Genomic DNA, 17,836 nt, shown 5'->3' on the forward strand with positions numbered 1-17,836 from the left:
CTATGTTTAACTGCCTCCACAGTGGCTGGACCACTTCTCATTCCCACCGACAATATACTAAGGCGCCTATCTTTCTGCATCCTCACCAACTCCTTTTTTTTTTTTTAAACAGCCGTTTTGCTGGGTGTGAGGTGGTGTCTCAGGGTTTCAATTTGCAAATCCCCAGCACCAGTGTTGTTATGTATACCTACATGAGACCATTGGCCATTTATATATATTCTTTGGAAATGTTTATTCAAGTCCTAGCCCTTTTTGTGTAGTGAATCCTTTATAATCCCTTCTTTATTTCTTTATGTGCATATTTTTAAAATATTTTATTTGTGGTTACTGTGAGACTTAAATGTAACATTTTAAATATACTACGATCTTGTTTCATTTGATGCCAGTGTAACTTCAGTAGCATTCACACTCCATTAATCCCTTCCATCCTTCCACCTTATGTAGTTTTTGTTGTATATTACATATTGTTGCATTTTAGACACTGTAGGAAATAAACAATGGGGTTACAAACCAAAATTAGAATAGTTTATATTTACCCATGGCATTTCCAGAGACCTTTATTTCTTTCTGCACTCGTCCTTTTCTTGCAACCTGCAGAATTCTCTGTAGCATCTTTTATAGGCTAGTCCAGTGGTGAGTAGCTAGCTACCTCTGGGTATGTCTTAATCTCTCCATCATTTTTTTTTAAGATTTTATTTTATTTATTTATGCACACACACACACACCCCTTGTTGTTTGCCCTCGCTGTGTATTTTCTATTTGTTTTCTTTTTAGGAGGCACTGGGAACTGAACCTGGAAGCTCTCATATGGGAAGGAGGCAACCCAATCTCTTGGGCCACCTCTGCTCCCTGTTTGTTATGTCTCTCATTGTGTTTCCTTGCTGGATCTCTCCATTGTGCCATTTCACTGCATCATCTTGTTGTGCCACTTGTTGAGTCAATTCGCCATGCAAGGCTGTTGCTTGCTGTCTTGTTCTTCCTCTTTAGGAGGCACTGGGAACCAAATCTGGAACCTCCCATGTGGTAGGTGGGCACCCAGCTGCTTGAGCCGCATCTGTTTCTTTCTCCCTCATTATTTATTTATTTATTTACTTACTTATTTATTTCTCCTCCTACCCCCGTTGTCTCCTTTCTGTGTCCATTCACTGTGTGTTCTTCTGGCACTGGGGATCTGTGTCTCTTTTTGTTGTGTCGTCTTGCTATGCCAGCTCTCCATGTGTGTGACATCATTCCTGGGCAGACTGCGATTTCAAGCCGAGTAGCTCTCCTTTGCTTAGGGGCCACTCCTTGCGCGGGGGCACCCTTACACAGGGGCATCTTTGCATGGGCCAGTAGTCCTTGACGCAGCAGCACTGCTCATGAGCCAGCTCACCACACGAGCCATGGGCCCTGGGCATCAAACCCTTGGATGTCCTATATGGTAGGCAGACACTCTATCTGTTGAGCCACATCCACCTCCCTCTCCCTCATTTTTGAAGGACAGCTTTGCTGAATATAGAATTCTCAGTAGGCATTTTTTCCTTTTAGGTCTTTGAATTTATTATCTCATTGCCTTTTGCCTCCATGGTTTCTCATGAGAAATTGGCATTTAGTTTTACTGAGGCTTGCTTGTACATAACATGTTGTTTTCTCTTGAGGCTTTCAAAATTCTCTAACTTTAGCATTAGACAGTTTGATTATCATATGTGCATCTATTTAGATTTATTCTCTTTGGAATTTGTTGAGCTTCTTGGAGGTTTCCATTAAACATTAAATTTGGGAAGTTTTTAGCTGTTATTTCTTTGAATATTCTCTCTGCCCCTTTCTTTCTTTCTCCTTCGTGGACTCCTACAAAGCTCATACTGGTATACTTGGTAATGTCTCACATATCTCTAAGGATCTGCCTCCCTTTTTGTCACACTTTTTCCTTTCTGCTGCTCAGATTAAATGCTGTCAACTCTCTCTAACCCAGCCCCAATCTGCTGTTGAGCCCCTCTAGTGAATTTTTTTAAATCGTTGTTGCATTTATCTTCATTTCTGCTTGGTTCCTTTACATTTCTTTCTCTTCATTGGCATTCTCTTTGTGTTCATCTGTTATCTTCCTGATATCCTTTAGTCTTTTGTCCATGTTTTCCTTTAGCTCTTTGAGTATATATGGGACCATTTTTTTAAGTCCGTATACTATATTCAAGCTCTGGTCTTCCTTGCTGATGGTTTCTAGTTCCTTGTCATACTCCTTGCACATGCCATTGTTTTCTTTTTGTTTTGTAATCTGTTGTTGCAACATTTTGATATTTTATTCTGTTATCTCTGAGATTTAGGCACTGAGGGCTTTGTTCCGAAAACTTGTATTTCGCTAGTGTTGTGATAGAGATTTCCTTGAATGCCAACAACAAAAAGAACTAACAACAACACACACAAAAAAGAAACCGCCTTTTTCAGTCTTTGCAGATTGGCCTGTGTGAGTGCTCTCCTTCAGAGTTTAGCCAGTGTTCTGTAGGAGAGCTCTATGAGCTGCCTTCTACACACAGAGCCAGTTCTGGGACAGTGAGCCTGAGACAAGTGTCCTGATTCAGTCTTTCATGTTGCCACCAGACAGATTGACACTGACATGCCTGCTGTGTGTGCTAAGGGTACTCTGCTCTTTCTCTAATTGTGACCAGGGTTCCACAGGTCACTGTGTGCACCAAGCCCGTGAAGGGGGGTGCAGGAGGGGCTATCCAGAGTGCCACAATATGCTCCTGTTTTTTTATTAAATAAAATTATATCATGTATCATTCATACATGAATATACATAAATAATAAGTGTGTAGTGTATAGTAAAAGTTGTGAACTTCTGTTTTTCATTTATTTTTATTTGAGAAGTTGTGAGTTTACAAAACAATCATGCATTCCATACAGGATTCCCATACATCACCCCATCACCAGTATCTTACATTGTCTACTGTTTTTAAATAGCCTTTTTCTTGATTTGGTGTGTGCTCTGTTCCTACAACCCTTTAATTCTTTTCTGGAGCTAGCAAAAGATGGTTCTGGCAGCTCTTGTTTGTTGATGAAAGCATCTCTGCAGGGATGGAGCCCTGAAGCAACTCATTCTAGAAACCTCAAAATTTAATTTTTTTAAACTTTCTTCACAAAACTTTTCCACTGTGATAATTCCTTGACTCATTAGTACCTAAATATAATTATGTCTATTCAAAATATTATGAATGTTGTGTATACATTTTATCTCTCCACTTAACTTATACCTTCAAGATTATTAAATCTGATTTTTTATTAGAGCTTTTTTAAAATTTATTTTTCTATCAATGTTACAGGTTATTTAGTTAATGTAAGATAATAACTAGAATAACAGTAAATCTGCTTTAGTCAGTGGTTACATTCCTCACTTATTATTGTTTATTCCTCAATCAAGAGAGAGTTGGAATGATTCCCAATCTGACTGCTTCAGCCTGAGAAGGGATATAGTTACTATGGGGCAGAAAAATGGAATTGTTTTGCTTGCAGTTGAAGATGCTCCTCACTTTTGGGATGGGGCTGGTCTGTCTCCGTTGTTTTATTTAGCCAGGGCATGTGGAAGAACTGGAGAGTAGGAGTTGGCTGCATGTTTGCTGGATTTCAGGGCTCAACCCTGGCAAAGGATGAATCCAAGGGCTTTAAGTCCCTGAGCAATATACTTAACAAGTATATTGAAAATTATAGGTTCAAATAAAAGTGGAAGAAATATGATTTGGTGACCTACAAATGAATGCAACTATGTTTATATTGGGGAAATATCTTTTCATATATTCCCAGATAAAGCCCTCCAAGGGGGTGTTGATTTTGTGTGGATGTGTGACTTGCCTATGGTGTCCAAACATCCTTATGGACGTCAGGAACATTTTTGTTTGAGGCTTTGTTTACTGTGCTATGTTATGAAGTCTGGCTGAGACCAGGATAAGCTCACTTTGAAATCTCTTAGCCATAAAAATTCTATTTCACTTAATATTTCCCCCTTTGATCAAGGTCTTTCTTCAAATGCATTGTTGATTAATGCTTGGTAGTAATCCCTTGGTGTCAGGGAGGCACACTGAGGAAGATAGGGAGTTTATTTACCGAGTTTGGCTTAGAGAGAGTCCACATGTGAATAATAAGGAGGCTTTTAGGAGGCAACTCTTAGGCATTAATTATAATTAGGTTTATGTCTTCGTTGCTTATGAATAAGATTCATAAGTACGGTCATTAAGATTGAGGTCTTGGCTTGTTAGCCTGTCTTCCTTTATTAGGCAGTGCTTATAAATTCCAGAGCTTTTGGTCATCTTACATGAAAAAGTAGCAGGACTTCTCCACAAGGGAAGTTTAATATTTTGCTAGCTACTGTGCAGGCCTCTCTATCTATCCAAAAAATATAGCCATGGCAACAAGGATACATTTATATCCCATAGACTAATGTAGCTCCATAATGTTCAAGCTGTTTAAGAGGCCCTGTCTGTTCAGACACCTGACCATGTAAAACAATATAATTTACAGGGAAATTTCTTTGCTTTTATGACATAAAACATTTTTCTAAGAATAAAATATGCAACATTCCCATACTACCCCCCAATTTTTTGACACAATATTGTATGGTACCTTTGTTGCAGTTGATGCAAGATGGTTAAAATGTTACTGTTAATTATAGTCCATATTTTTGTTCTAAGTGCATTTTTCCACGTTACCACCCCGTTATTAAAATTCTGTACTGGTGATGTACTTCTCTTTTAGATCCTGAAATAACATTCTTATAGTTGTATTATTAACCACAGTCCTTGTCTACACAGTGTTCACTGTTATGCAATCCCATGTTTCCTCCTCTAGCTTTCTTTCTAGTAGCATATAGGACCTAAAATCTCCCCTTTCAACCATGCATGCACATACCTCAGTGCTCCCAGCTACACTCATACGATCATGCTACCATCACCTCTTTCCACCCCCAAACCACTACAATCAACCAAATAAATTCCGCACAGATTAAGCATCAACTTCCCCTTCTTTACCCCCATTCTATTACCTGGTAACCAGTCTTATAGATTCTATCTTTATGAGTTTGCTTAATTAGTTCACATTAATGAGGTCATACAATATTTGTCCTTTTATACTTTTGTGCCTGGCTTATTTCACTCAACATAAGTTCCTCGGGGTTCATCCATGTTGTTGCATGTATTAGTACTTTATTCCTTCTTTTTTTTTTAATTTTTTATTTATTTATTTTTAAGATAAATAGGTCACAAAAAACATTACATTAAAAAGCATAAGAGGTTCTTATATACCCCACTCCCCACCCCACCCCACTTATCCCACATCAACATCCCCTTTCATCAGTAAGGCACATTCATTGCATTTGGTGAATATACCCTGAAGGACTGCCATACTGCATGGACCATAGATTACGTTGTAGTATACAATGTCCTGCATCTGTCCCTGCAATATCATTCAGGACAACTCCAAGTCCCCAAAATGCCCCATATCACACCTCTTCCTCCCTCTCCCTGCCCTCAGCAACTCCCGTGACCACTGTCTCCACATCAATGATATAATTTCTTCCATTGCTAGAGTCATAAAAGTTCTATAGTAGAATACTAGCAAGTCCACTCCAATCCAAATTATATTCCTCCATCCTGTGGACCCTGGGATAGCGATGTCCACTCCACCTCTAAAGTGAGAGGGGGCTTAGATCCCACATGACTAATGGATACAATTCTGCTTGCAGTTGTAGACTCTCTCAGTTTCCTGGTGTGGTGGTTGACCATTCTCACCTCTGCATCAGCTGACCTGGGTAAGTCCAATGAAGTGGAGAGTAGGTGTTGCAACTCTGCTAAGGTTCAGGTCCCAGCTGACACACGGACAGTCCAGAGATTCAAGTCTCCTGAGTATACACAAACAACAGCAACTATCACAGGTTCAGTAAAAGTGGCAGAAGAGGTATGTTTGGAGAGGTCACATCTGAGTCCAACTCCTTCACAATCAGGAGCACAAATTCCAAATAGGTCCCACTGGCAAGGCAATGAACCCCAGATCCATCTATCATGACTGTATTTCCTGTGTGTCTCCATAGCCTTCAGAAGCACCAGTACTTGGGGTTATATCTACTTTAGCTGTCTCTGGGATCTTGCTGAGACGTTCATAAATGCAACCCTTCTGATGACCTCCCAACTCATTTTGAAGTCTCTTAGCCATATAAACTCATTTGTCTTTTCCATTTCCCCCTTTTATTCAAAGTCTTTTTCTAGTTGTATCACCAGCTGGTGATGGTAGTAATCCCTTGGTGCCAGGGAGGCTCATCCCTGGGAGTCATGTCCCATGCTGGGGTGAAGGTAATGCATTTACATGCTGAGTTTGACTTAGAGAATGGCCACATTTGAGCACCCTGCAGCTCTAGGCCTAGTTGAAATTTCAAGCACACTTAAGACTTATTTTTTTATTTCTCTCCCTTCCACCACCCCCCCCCCCAGTTGTCTGCTCTCTGTGTCCATTCGCTGCGTGTTCTTCTGTGACCACTTCTATCCTTATCAGCGGCACTGGGAATCTATGTTTCTTTTTGTTGCGTCTTCTTGTGTCAGCTCTCCATGTGTGCGGCGCCATTCTTGGCAGGCTGCACTTTCTTTCGCGCTAGGCAGCTCTCCTTATGGAGCGCACTCTGTGCATGTGGGGCTCCCCTACAAGGGGGACACCCCTGCATGGCAGGGTACTCCTTGCACACATCAGCACTGTGCATGGGCCAGCTCTACACGGGTCAAGGAGGCCCAGGGTTTGAACCGTGGACCTCCTATATGGTAGGCAGACACCATATCTGTTGGGCCAAGTCCGCTTCCCATCAAGCACATGTTAAACATAGTCATCAGTATCAAGGGCCCATCATTGCACATCCTTCCTCACTGGTCTTTGCCCATGCACTTGGGGGATTGTTGCTGTTCCATTGGGGAATGCAACAGAGCTCCCCAGGATGGAAATTCAACACTCTCAGTTGTCATGTATAACTCTGTCCCCTATGACAATACCCAATGAACATCTGAACACCCTATATGCATGCCCTGGAGAACTCCCTCCCCGCTCCCATGCATTCCCCATCAATGACACCCCATACCAGTGCTCCTCCTCTGCTATAGTTTAACCCCTCTGTAATCCAAAGCTTCTTAAAAAATGAAGCCTAATATATTGCCAAATTCAATTAGTCGGAAAATGAAATAGTATTGACAGGTTTAAAGATTAGAAATAGAATGCATAATAATTTATAAATAAATAAATTGGGGTATTAAAAAATGAAGAATATCATAAAACTTTGTTTTTGATGTTCTGCCTTTCATCACAGTAATAGGTGTTGCCCTGCATGCACAGTGGTAAGGCAGTCTCCTCCACTTCTTCCTCAGTGTCTACATCCTTTTTTTTTTTTTTTTTAAATTTTTAATTTTGTCTTCTAAAAAGTTTTAGATCACAGTAAAATCATATATACAATATAGGAAACTCCCAAATACCTAACATCAAACCCTTTTCCCCTTTCGCCAGCAATGATCTTTTTACATGTGGATGTTGTATTTGCCACAGCTGATGTACAGATATTGAAACATAGCTACTAACCATGGTTCCATTATGGTTTATATTTTAGATTGTATACTTTTCTAAATTTTTGGTTACTTTATGATTTACATTTTTGACTATACACTTTTATAAATTTTTGGTGAAATTTAACATGGCTTATATCCAGTGAAGCACAATCTTGTAGAACATTTCCATTGCCCCCCATTTGCCCCCTCTTCCATCTGTTCTATTCCTCTCTCCCCCTCCCCTCAGGGCCCACAGTGACAATGATGCTTCACTGCTTGAATGACAAGATTTATAGATACTTAAAACAATGCTGAGGACTTGACACTCTAGTCTGTCCTCCCCCGTTGGGAGCTACCCATGCTCTCAAGAGACACCCTGTCCTCTGTTTGAGAACATCAGGCCACCCTAGGATAGGGGTACAACACTTTCCTGCTCATTGTATGTGTCTCCACCCACTGATACAACACAATATGACAAGATGAGCACTCACACACTCCCTAGAAGCCTGCCCCAGGTACACCCTGTGCCAGATACCCCCCGTCAAACACCTTAAAAAAGTAACCCTTCCTTATATTTTCTAAAGAGTTTTCTCAACATTATAGTTACAATCATGTACCTGACAATGTCCGATGTTCACACGCTTCTCCAAAACCTCCCCCCAATTCCATGCACCATCTGACCTATCCTCCCAACCCTAGCCCCCTTCAAACCTGCAAATCCAACAGTATCCCTATACTCCCATCTTACCCCTTCTCTGCACAATTCCTTACCTCCACTGTATCATAGATTTCATCTGTGTAGGCATCAGCTCACAACCTTCCTCTCACTCCCTATTTCCTGTAAGCATATTGTCCAGTCTCTAGCTCTCGGAAACAGCTTTATTTGCTTAATTCATATCAGATAGGTCTTGTAGTATTTGTCCTTCAATGCCTGGCTTGCTTCACTCAACGTACTAGCCTGTGTGTTAGTACTGTATTCCTTCTTACAGCTGAGTAGTATTCCACATTTTGTTTATCCATTCATCTGTTGATGGGCATTTGGGTTGATTCCAACTTTTGGCAATAGTGAATAATGCTGCTATGAATGTCGGTGTGCATATATCAGTTTGTGTCCTTCTTTTCAGTTCTTCTGGGTATATTCCCAGCAGTGGAATTGCTGGGTCATATGGGAAATCTATAGCTAGTTTTTTGAGGAACCAACAAACTGTCCTCCGGAGTGGCTGGATCCTTCCACATTCCCACCAGCAGTGGATGAGGGTTCCCATTCCTCCACATCCTCTCCAACACTTGTAGTCCTATGTTTTTTTAATAGCTGCCAGTCTTGTGGGTATAAGATGGTATCTCATTGTAGTTTTGATTTGCATTTCCCTAATAGCTAGTGATGTTGAGCATCTTTTCATGTGCTTTTTAACCATTTGTATTTGTCCTTTGGAGAAGCATCTGTTCAAATCTCTTGCCCATTTTTTGAATAGGTTGTTTGTCTTTTTATTTCCATGATATAGGTTTTCTTTATGTATGTTGGATATTAGGCTCCTATCAGATAAATGGTTACCAAATATTTTCTCCCATTGGGTAGGCTGTCTTTTCACTTTCTTGATAAACTCCTTTGAGGTGCAAAGGGCTTTAATTTTAATTGGTATGGGAAGTGGACTTGGCCCAATGGATAGGGCATCCACCTACTACATGGGAGGTCCCTGGTTCAAACCTTGGGCCTACTTGACCTGTGTGGAGCTGGCCCATGCACAGTCCTGATGCACACAAGGAGTGCCTTGCCACGCAGGGGTGTCCCCCGCTTAGGGGAGCCCCACATGCACAGAGTGTGCCCCATAAGGAGAGCTGCCCAGCATGAAAGAAAGTGCAGCCTGCCCAGGAATGGCACCACACACACGGAGAGCTGACACAACAAGAAGACACAACCGAAAGAAACACAGATTCCCGGTGCCACTGATAAGGATACAGTCAGTCACAGAAGAACAAACAGTGAACGGACACAGAGAGTAGACAACTGGGGGGGGGGGGGGCCAGAAGGGGAGAGAAATAAATTAAAAACTAAATCTTTTTTTAAAAATTTTTAATAAAGGGTCCCATTTATCTATTTTTTCTTTCACATCTCGTGCTTTGGGTGTGACGTTCTTGAAGCCATTTCCTATTACAAGGTCCTGTAGATGCTTCCCTACATTGTCTTCCAAGGTCTTTATGGTCTTGGCTCTTATATTTAGATCTTTGATCCATCTTGAGTTGATTTTTGTATAAGGTGTGAGATGGTAGTCCTCTCTCATTCTTTTGCATATTAATATCCAGTTCTTGAAGCACCATTTGTTGAAGAGGCCATTCTCTCCCAGTTGAGTGGGCTTTGTGTCCTTGTCGAATATCAGCTGACTCTATATGTGAGGATTTATATCCAAACTCTCAATTTGGTTCCATTGGTCAGTGGTCTATCCTTGTGCCAATACCATGCCATTTTGACCACTATAGCTTTGTAGTATGTTTTAAGGTCAGGAAGTGTTATTCCTCCGATTTCATTTTTCTTTTTCAATATGTCTTTGGCTCTTTGGGGCCTCTTTCTCTTCCAAATAAATTTCATAGTTAGTTTTTCCAGTTCAGTAAAAAATGCTGTATTGATTTTTATTGGGATTGCATTAAATCTGTATATCAGTTTGGGTAGAATAGACATCTTAATGGTATTTAGTCTTCCTATCCATGAACAGGGAATATTTTTCCATTTAAGTCTTCTTTAACTTCCTTTAACAATGTTGTGTAGTTTTCTGTGTATAAGCCTTCTTGCCTCCATAGTTTCAGATGAAAAATCAGCACTTAATCTATTGAGCTTTCCTTGTATGCGATGGTTCTCTTCTCTCTTGCTGCCTTAAGTATTTTCTCTTTGTCTTGAGCATTGGTTAATTTGAAAAGTATATGTCTTGGGCTAGGCCTTTTGGGATTTATACTGTTTGGGGTATGCCACACTTCCTGGACACGTACAGCCGTCTCCTTCAGTAGGTTTGGAAAGTTTTCAGCCATTATTTCCTCCAGTATCCATTCTGTCCCCTTTCCCTTCTCTTCTCCTTCTGGGATGCCTATAATGCATATGTTTGTGCGTTTTGTGTTGTCATTCAAATCCCTAAGTCCCTGCTGGATTTTTTCTATCTTTTTATCTATCAATTCTACAATCTGTTTGATTTCAGATATACTGTCTCCCACATCACTAATTCTTTCCTCTGTTTCTTCAAATCTGCTGTTATTTGCTGAGGGTGTATTTTTTTTTCACATCCCCCCCTCACTGCTTGCTTGCTGCTGTGTGCTCTTATGTGTTTCTGTATTTATTTTTATTTATTCCCCCCTCCCCACCTTTGTGGCTTGCTTGTTGTTTTGCTCTCTGTGTCCATTCGCTGCGCACTCCTCTATGTTGTTGTTTTTTTTAACTTGTCTCCCTTTTTTGTTGCATCACCTTGCTGAGTCGGTTCTCTGTGGCACTTGTGGGCCAGGGGCCACTCCATGGCGCTTGCGGGCCAGCGGCTCTCCACAGCGTGCAGGTAAGCCTGCCTTCACAAGGAGGCCCCAGGACGTGAACCCAGAGATTTCCATATGGTAGACGGGACCCCAACTGAATGAGCCACAGCTGCTTCCCTGAGGGTGTTATTTTTGATTTCTTGAATGGCGACATTCATCACCATCATATCTGTTATCTTTTTGTGTATGTTTATAATTTCTTCCGTATGCTCTCCAAGTGTTTTCTTAATATCCTTAACCTCTTCCTTCACTTCATTAAATTGGTCTGTGATATTTGATTGGAGAGCTTTGATTAGTTGTTCAATGTTCTGCTCCTCCATAAGTTCCTCGAGGTTCATCCATGTTGCATGCATTAGTACTTCATTTCTTCTTATAGCTGAATAATATTTCAATATATGTGTGTACCACATTTCATTTATCCATTCTTCTACTGAAGGACATTGGGTTGCTTCTGTCTTTTGGCACTTGTGAATAATGCCACTGTGGACATTGGTGTGCATATATCTGCTTGTGGCCCTGCTTCAGTTCTTCTGGGTATGTACTTAATAGCAAGATTGCCAGATCAAATGGCAGTTCTATACTTAGCTTTCTCAGGAACTGCCATACTGTCTTCCACAGTGGTTGCAACAGTCTATCTTCCCAGCAGCAGGGAATGAATGTTCCTATTTTTCCACATCCTCTCCAGCACTTGTAGTTTGTTTGTTTGGTTGGTTTTTAATAGTGGCCAGTATAGTGGGTGTGAAATGACATTTCACTGTGGTTTTGACCTGCCTTTCCCTCATAGTTAATGATATTGAGCATCTTTTCATGTGCTTTTTAGCCCTTTATATTTCCTCTTTGGAAAAATGTCTGTTAAGTCCTTTGCCCATTTTTAAATTGATTGTTTGTTTTTTTATTGTTGAGTTGTAGGATCTCTTTATGTATGCTGGATATTAGACCCTTATCAAATACATGGTTTCCAGATATTTTCTCCCTTTGACTAGGTTGCCTTTTTACTTTCTTGACAAACTCCTTTGATGCACAAATGTTTTTAATTTTGGGGAGGTCCCACTAATCTAATTTTTCTTTTGTTGCTCATGCTTAGGGTGTAAAGTTTATGAAACTGTCGCCTACCACAAGATCTTGAAGATGCTTTCCTACATGTTCTTCTAAGAGTTTTATGGTTCTGCTTCTTCATATTTTTGCACTAATCTTGGTTATTTCTTTCCTTCTTGATTTGGGACTAGTTTGCTATTCTTTTGCTCATTCCTCCTGGTGTATAGTTAGGTCTTTGATTTTAGCTCTTTTTTAGTATAGGAATTTAGTGCTATAAATTTCCCACTTAGCACTGCTTTCACTGCATCCCATAAATTTCGTTATGTTGTGTTTTCATTTTCATTATTCTCAAGATATTTACTGATTTATCTTGCAGTTTCTTCTTTGACCCACTGATTGTTTATGACTTTGTTGTTTAACATCCATGTATTTGTGAATTTTCCAGTTCTCCACCCTTTATTGATTTCCAGCTTCCTTCCATTTTGGTCAGAGAAAGTGCTATGTATAATTTCAGTCCTTCTGAATTCAACTAGATTTGGTCTCTATTTCTTTGCTAGTCTAGCTAATGGTTTGTCAGTTTTGTTAATTATCTCAAAAAACCATGTGTCCTACCCTAGAGAATATTCTATGAGCACTCGAGAAGAATGTATGTCCTACTATTTGGGGGTGTGATGTTCTCTATATATCTGTTAGGCCTAGTTAATTAATTAATTTATTTATTTATATTTTTTTAAAAGATTTTTGTTTTATTTATATCTCTCCCCTTCCCTCCCGTCGTCTACTGTCTGTGTCCATTCGCTGTGTCCATTCGTCTACTTCTGCGTCTGCTTGTGTTACCAGGCAGCACCGGGAAACTGTGTCTCTTTTTTTTAGCTGCATCATCTTGCTGCATCAGCTTTCCTTGTGTGCAGTGCCACTCCCGGGCGGGCTGCATTTTTTTCACGTGGAGCAGCTCTCCTTGTGGGGTGCACTCCTTGCACGTGGGGCACCCCTATGCGGGGTTGCACCTGCATAGCATGGCACTTCTTGTGCACGGCAGCACTGCGCTTGGGCCAGCTTACCACATGGATCAGGAGGCCCTGGGGATCGAACCCTGGACCCTCCATATGGTAGGCGGACGCTCTGTCAGTTGTGCCACATCTGCTTCTCTACACTCCCTTTGTGAGTCTCTGGCCCTGTTTCCAGAGAGAACAGAGTGGCCCCCTTGACACATACTGGGGTGCATGTATATCAATACCAATCTATTAGGTGGCAGTCTGAGAGACTGACCTGGGAAACTCTCTCACACTAGCCCTCCCAGAGTTTGCCCTGAGGGTAGAGTATCCACTTGCATACAACTGGGATAGTGTGAGAATAGATTACATTGAAATGGCCTGGGGCAAAGGACTACCTACATTAAGTTACTCAAGAAAGCACCCAGGAGTAGGGAGGGGATCTATTTCAAAGGCAGTAGAGGAAGTGTTCACTCAAACTCCTATAAACTGTAAACTCGATTTCCTAACACTTCTAGCAGGCACAAGCCCAGGAGAAGAAACAGGCTCTCTCTGGCTCCACATTGGCTCAGATAAGACAGAGAACCTCTATAACACAACAATCTTGTGTTATATATACACAATGGATATCATTTAACCAGTAAAAAAGAATGAAGATCTGATACATGCAAGAAAATGGATGAACTTTGAAAACATTGAGTGAGATAAACCAGACAAAGGTCAAATATTATATCATCTCACTGTTATGCAATAACTAGAATAAGTAAACTCATAGAGTCAGAATCTAGACTTTGTGTTACCAGGAGTCAGGGTGGGGTTAGGGAATGTGGAGTTATGCTTAAATTGTAGAGTTTCTATTAAATTTGTAAAGTTTTGGCAAGAGATGTTGGTAATGGTAGTACAACATTGTGAATGTAATTAATAGCACTGAATTTTATATCTGAATGAAGTTAAAAGGGGAAATTTTAGGTTGTTTATGTTACTAGAATAAAAATTTTAAAACATCAAATAGGACTGTACAATATAGTGAACCCTCTTGTAAATGATGGACTGTAGTTAATAGTATATTTATTAAAATGTCCTTTCATGAATTGTAACAAATGTACCACAGTAATACAAGGTGTTAATAATAGGGTGGTATATGAGATTTCCATATTTTATGTATGATTTTTCTGTAAACCTACAACTTCTTTAATAATTTTTTTAAAAATGCAAGTTTCCCGAAGTAAACCTTAAGAGGATTCTGCTTCAGAAGCAGAATTAAAATTTGGTTTGGTTATATAAAATGCAATGATGTATAAAAAATTAAAAATAATCAAATACAGAAAAGGTGGGGTACACATTCAGTATATCTGTTAGACAATCCAAAGTTAAACCCACTTAGAGTTTCCATGATCTTTGTTTCATACTTTGAAAAAATTGTTTACCTCTAATAGACCAAAAAGGAAGAATAATAGCTGATCTCTTGATATTTTTTTGTTCTTTATGGTCCTGAAGGAAGACTAAAGTATTTATTTGAAGTATGTGTAACAAAGGAGATTTACGGAGCATTATTTTAGGACAGTACAGTAATTTTTAGAAGAAAAGTTTTTAATGTTTCCTTTTCCTTTTTCCTAAGAACATTCTGAGTATTCATATTCTACTGTTTTGAAAAAGATTTGGGGCTGTCCCAAATTGGTTGGACTAGTCCCTGTGAATAATCTTGTATTAACATAAGGAGTCAGTTCAGATATTACACTTCAGCTCCATGTTTATTTTTGGTAATGTCCACATTGAGTGGTCTTTATTTAACTCTTTTCTCTACCCATCTACCTGTAACACTTTCCCCTATCTATTAACTCATATTGCTTTCTGTAGAATACTTTTCATATCTCTCATTTACTTTTTTTTTTTTTAAGATTTATTTTTTATTTATTTCTCTCCCCTTCCCCCAGTTGTCTGCTCTCTGTGTTCCATTCTCTGTGTGTTCTTCTGTGACTGCTTCTATCCTTATCAGTGGCACTGGGAATTTGTGTTTCTTTTTGTTGCATCACCTTGTTGTGTCAACTCTCCATGTGTGCAGCGCCATTCTTGGGCAGGCTGTACTTTCTTTTGCACTGAGTGGCTCTCCTTACAGGGCACACTCCGTGCGTGTGGGGCTCCCCCGTGTAGGCATGGCACTCCTTGTGCGCATCAGCATTGTGCATGGGCCAGCTCCACACGGGTCAAGGAGACCCAGGGTTTGAACCGCGGACCTCCCATGTAGTAGGTAGACACCCTATCCATTGGGCCAAGTCTGCTTCCCTCTCATTTACTTTTTTGATGGCTAAATTGTACATCCAAATGTGAATAAGTGATTCTGTGGAATTTGTAATCCAAATGAATTTTTAAAGTTCTTTGTAAACTCAGTATTTCACGTGGAATAACGATTAAATAGAATAATTCACTAAAAATTTCTCTGTTTTCTTTCTTTTCACCCCAGCAGTATGAAAGAGTAGTCCACCGCTGTTGATTTGAGATGAATTGCTGAATGTTTTAAAAGTGCTTCCTGTCTGATGAAATCTTAGTCTGTGTCCTTTTGTTATCTACAATACTTTCAAAAACAATCCTGAACTTAATATTTTTTAATGTAATAACTTAATGGAAATTTAGATATCATCTCTACTCAACTTTTTTACTTTATAGTTATTGAATAATGGAAGGGTTTGAGAAATGACTTACTTGAGATCACACAATTGGTTAATAGAAGCAGACTTAGGTCTAGAATTGGCTTACAGGCCAGTTTTCTTTTGTAGATTCTCAACACACACTGGATTATGTGCTTAGGTATATATTACATAAAATAAGAGGAATCCAGGTCTCAGGTTGGAAAGGCTATATGGACTGATGTGAACAATTTGTGTCCAAGGTATTTGCCATTGTAATATCTGGGCTGCATCTATATAATTGTTCCATTTATCATCCAGCTCTCTCTTGGATATGAGTGAAGCCCTTTTTGTTCTGCTGAATTTAAATACAGATATCATTTAGATCTAATGTTTCCCAACATGTATTGGCAGTGACTAGTAATGGTCTGATCTTGTATTTCAGCTCAAACAGCTATAACTGCACCAAAGATGTGGAAGAAACCAAAAGATCAGACCCGAACCACTGAAGAGGTGTTAGAGGCAGAATTGGAGGTAAGGGGTGTCAATAAATTTCTATATCTCATCTTCAGATCAGTAGTGCCATTTCATAAGACAAGTCTGGGTTCATACCACTTTCTTGAGGTACTGTTTTCCAAGTAAAATCTGATATATCAAGCTAAGAGACTGATTTTTTAAAGTCCATTTACTATAGAATTTTTTCTTTTTGATTTTTTTAAAGCATGTTTAATTTCACTTAGTTCTTATCTCTCTTTCAAAATACCTCTTTTGAAATGGCAAAAATGAGTTATTGTTTAACTTTTGGTCAACCTTCCCCTTTTCCCAATTGAACTTTGTAGGAACTTAATGGAAAGACATAATCTGGTAAATAATAATGAAAACGTTTTTTAAAAATCCATTAACAATGGTTCATTTTAGGAAAATTCATTTCAAATCTCTCCTCTTTCAACAGCATCCTCTTAACAACTTTATCTCATGTGATTTGTCTATCTGAAATAAGCCACACCAGATTTTGCTATGATTACATCATACCAAATCCAGCAAAGGTTGTACAGATGAAGCAAGGGCAGATTTGGTCCTAAGGATTGCTCTAACAATATCCTAGTCTGTAATCCAAACCTCCTTAGTGTTATATATAGTAAAGCTTATAAATGATTAGTATAAACAATATTTAGCTTTTTTACTTTTCAAATGCTTCTCAAACCTACTTTATTAAAATGATTTTTGTTGAAGGTTTAAAATACTGATACTGAAATAAAGAAGTTATCTTTAAGGGACTTTAAATGCATTTACTTCATAAAGTTTTTCTAGCTAGTTATAATTCTTACCCTCTTAAAGTAGCTAACAGTACCTCTTTGTTATTTCTTCTTGTCTTGCCACTGCTCTTACATAATGCTCTATTGATGTCACAGTTAGTCCCATAGCAACCACTAAAATGTTACATGGGTTTGATTTCATTGCCATTATCAGGGGGTAAGAATTGGCAGTAAGTTGTGGAGGTGCAAATAGTTGCTGCAGTCCTCTTGCAGCTGAACAATAAAATGTTGCTCCTGCAGAGAATAAAATACCTTCCAGAGGCAGGGGAATCGCATACATTCCTGGTATGATTGTAAGAGCTTCATAGACTGATATCTCTTTAGATTCAAATGTCTTTTATTCATTTTCTTCTGTTACACTTCATGCTCCTTTGCCCTGTGGCTAGATTTCTAAGCATTATTGAATCTTAAACGTGTAGGCCATATTTCCTGTCCCTTCAAATATTCATCCTGTTCTTTAGGTCAGGGGTCAGCAAATTTTTTTCTGTAAAGAGGAAATAGTAAATATTTTAGCATTTGTGGGCTATATGATCTCTATCACAATTTCTCAACTCTGCTGCTGTAACCTAAAGCAGCCATTGAAAATGCATGAACAAATGAGTGTGGCTACATTCTAATAAAACTATCAGTAGACTCTGAAACTTGAAATTTATATAATGTTCATGTCATTGTATATTCTATTTTGATTTTTTTTCCAACCATTATGGTGCAAATATAAAAACCATTCCTTAGTTTGTGGGCTGTCCAACAACAGGAGGCAAGCCAGATTTGGTTGGGGAAACCTGTTCTAGATTGTTAATCCTCAAATATAAGATGTTTAACTC

General features: G+C 39.3%; 1 protein-coding gene across 50 annotated transcripts in view; it reads left to right on the forward strand.

Annotated features, from left to right (window-relative positions):
• EIF4G3 (eukaryotic translation initiation factor 4 gamma 3) overlaps positions 1–17,836 on the forward strand; it is a 439,835-nt gene that overhangs the window by 304,697 nt on the left and 117,302 nt on the right. For all 50 annotated transcript variants that reach the window (XM_071217722.1, XM_071217735.1, XM_071217737.1 and 47 more), the window contains one exon: positions 16,142–16,230. In XM_071217722.1, coding sequence (XP_071073823.1) covers positions 16,142–16,230 — 89 coding nt within the window. The remainder of the gene's footprint in view (positions 1–16,141; positions 16,231–17,836) is intronic.

This window comes from Dasypus novemcinctus, chromosome 9 (genome assembly GCF_030445035.2).
Source record: "Dasypus novemcinctus isolate mDasNov1 chromosome 9, mDasNov1.1.hap2, whole genome shotgun sequence".
NCBI classification, from domain to species: domain Eukaryota; kingdom Metazoa; phylum Chordata; class Mammalia; order Cingulata; family Dasypodidae; genus Dasypus; species Dasypus novemcinctus.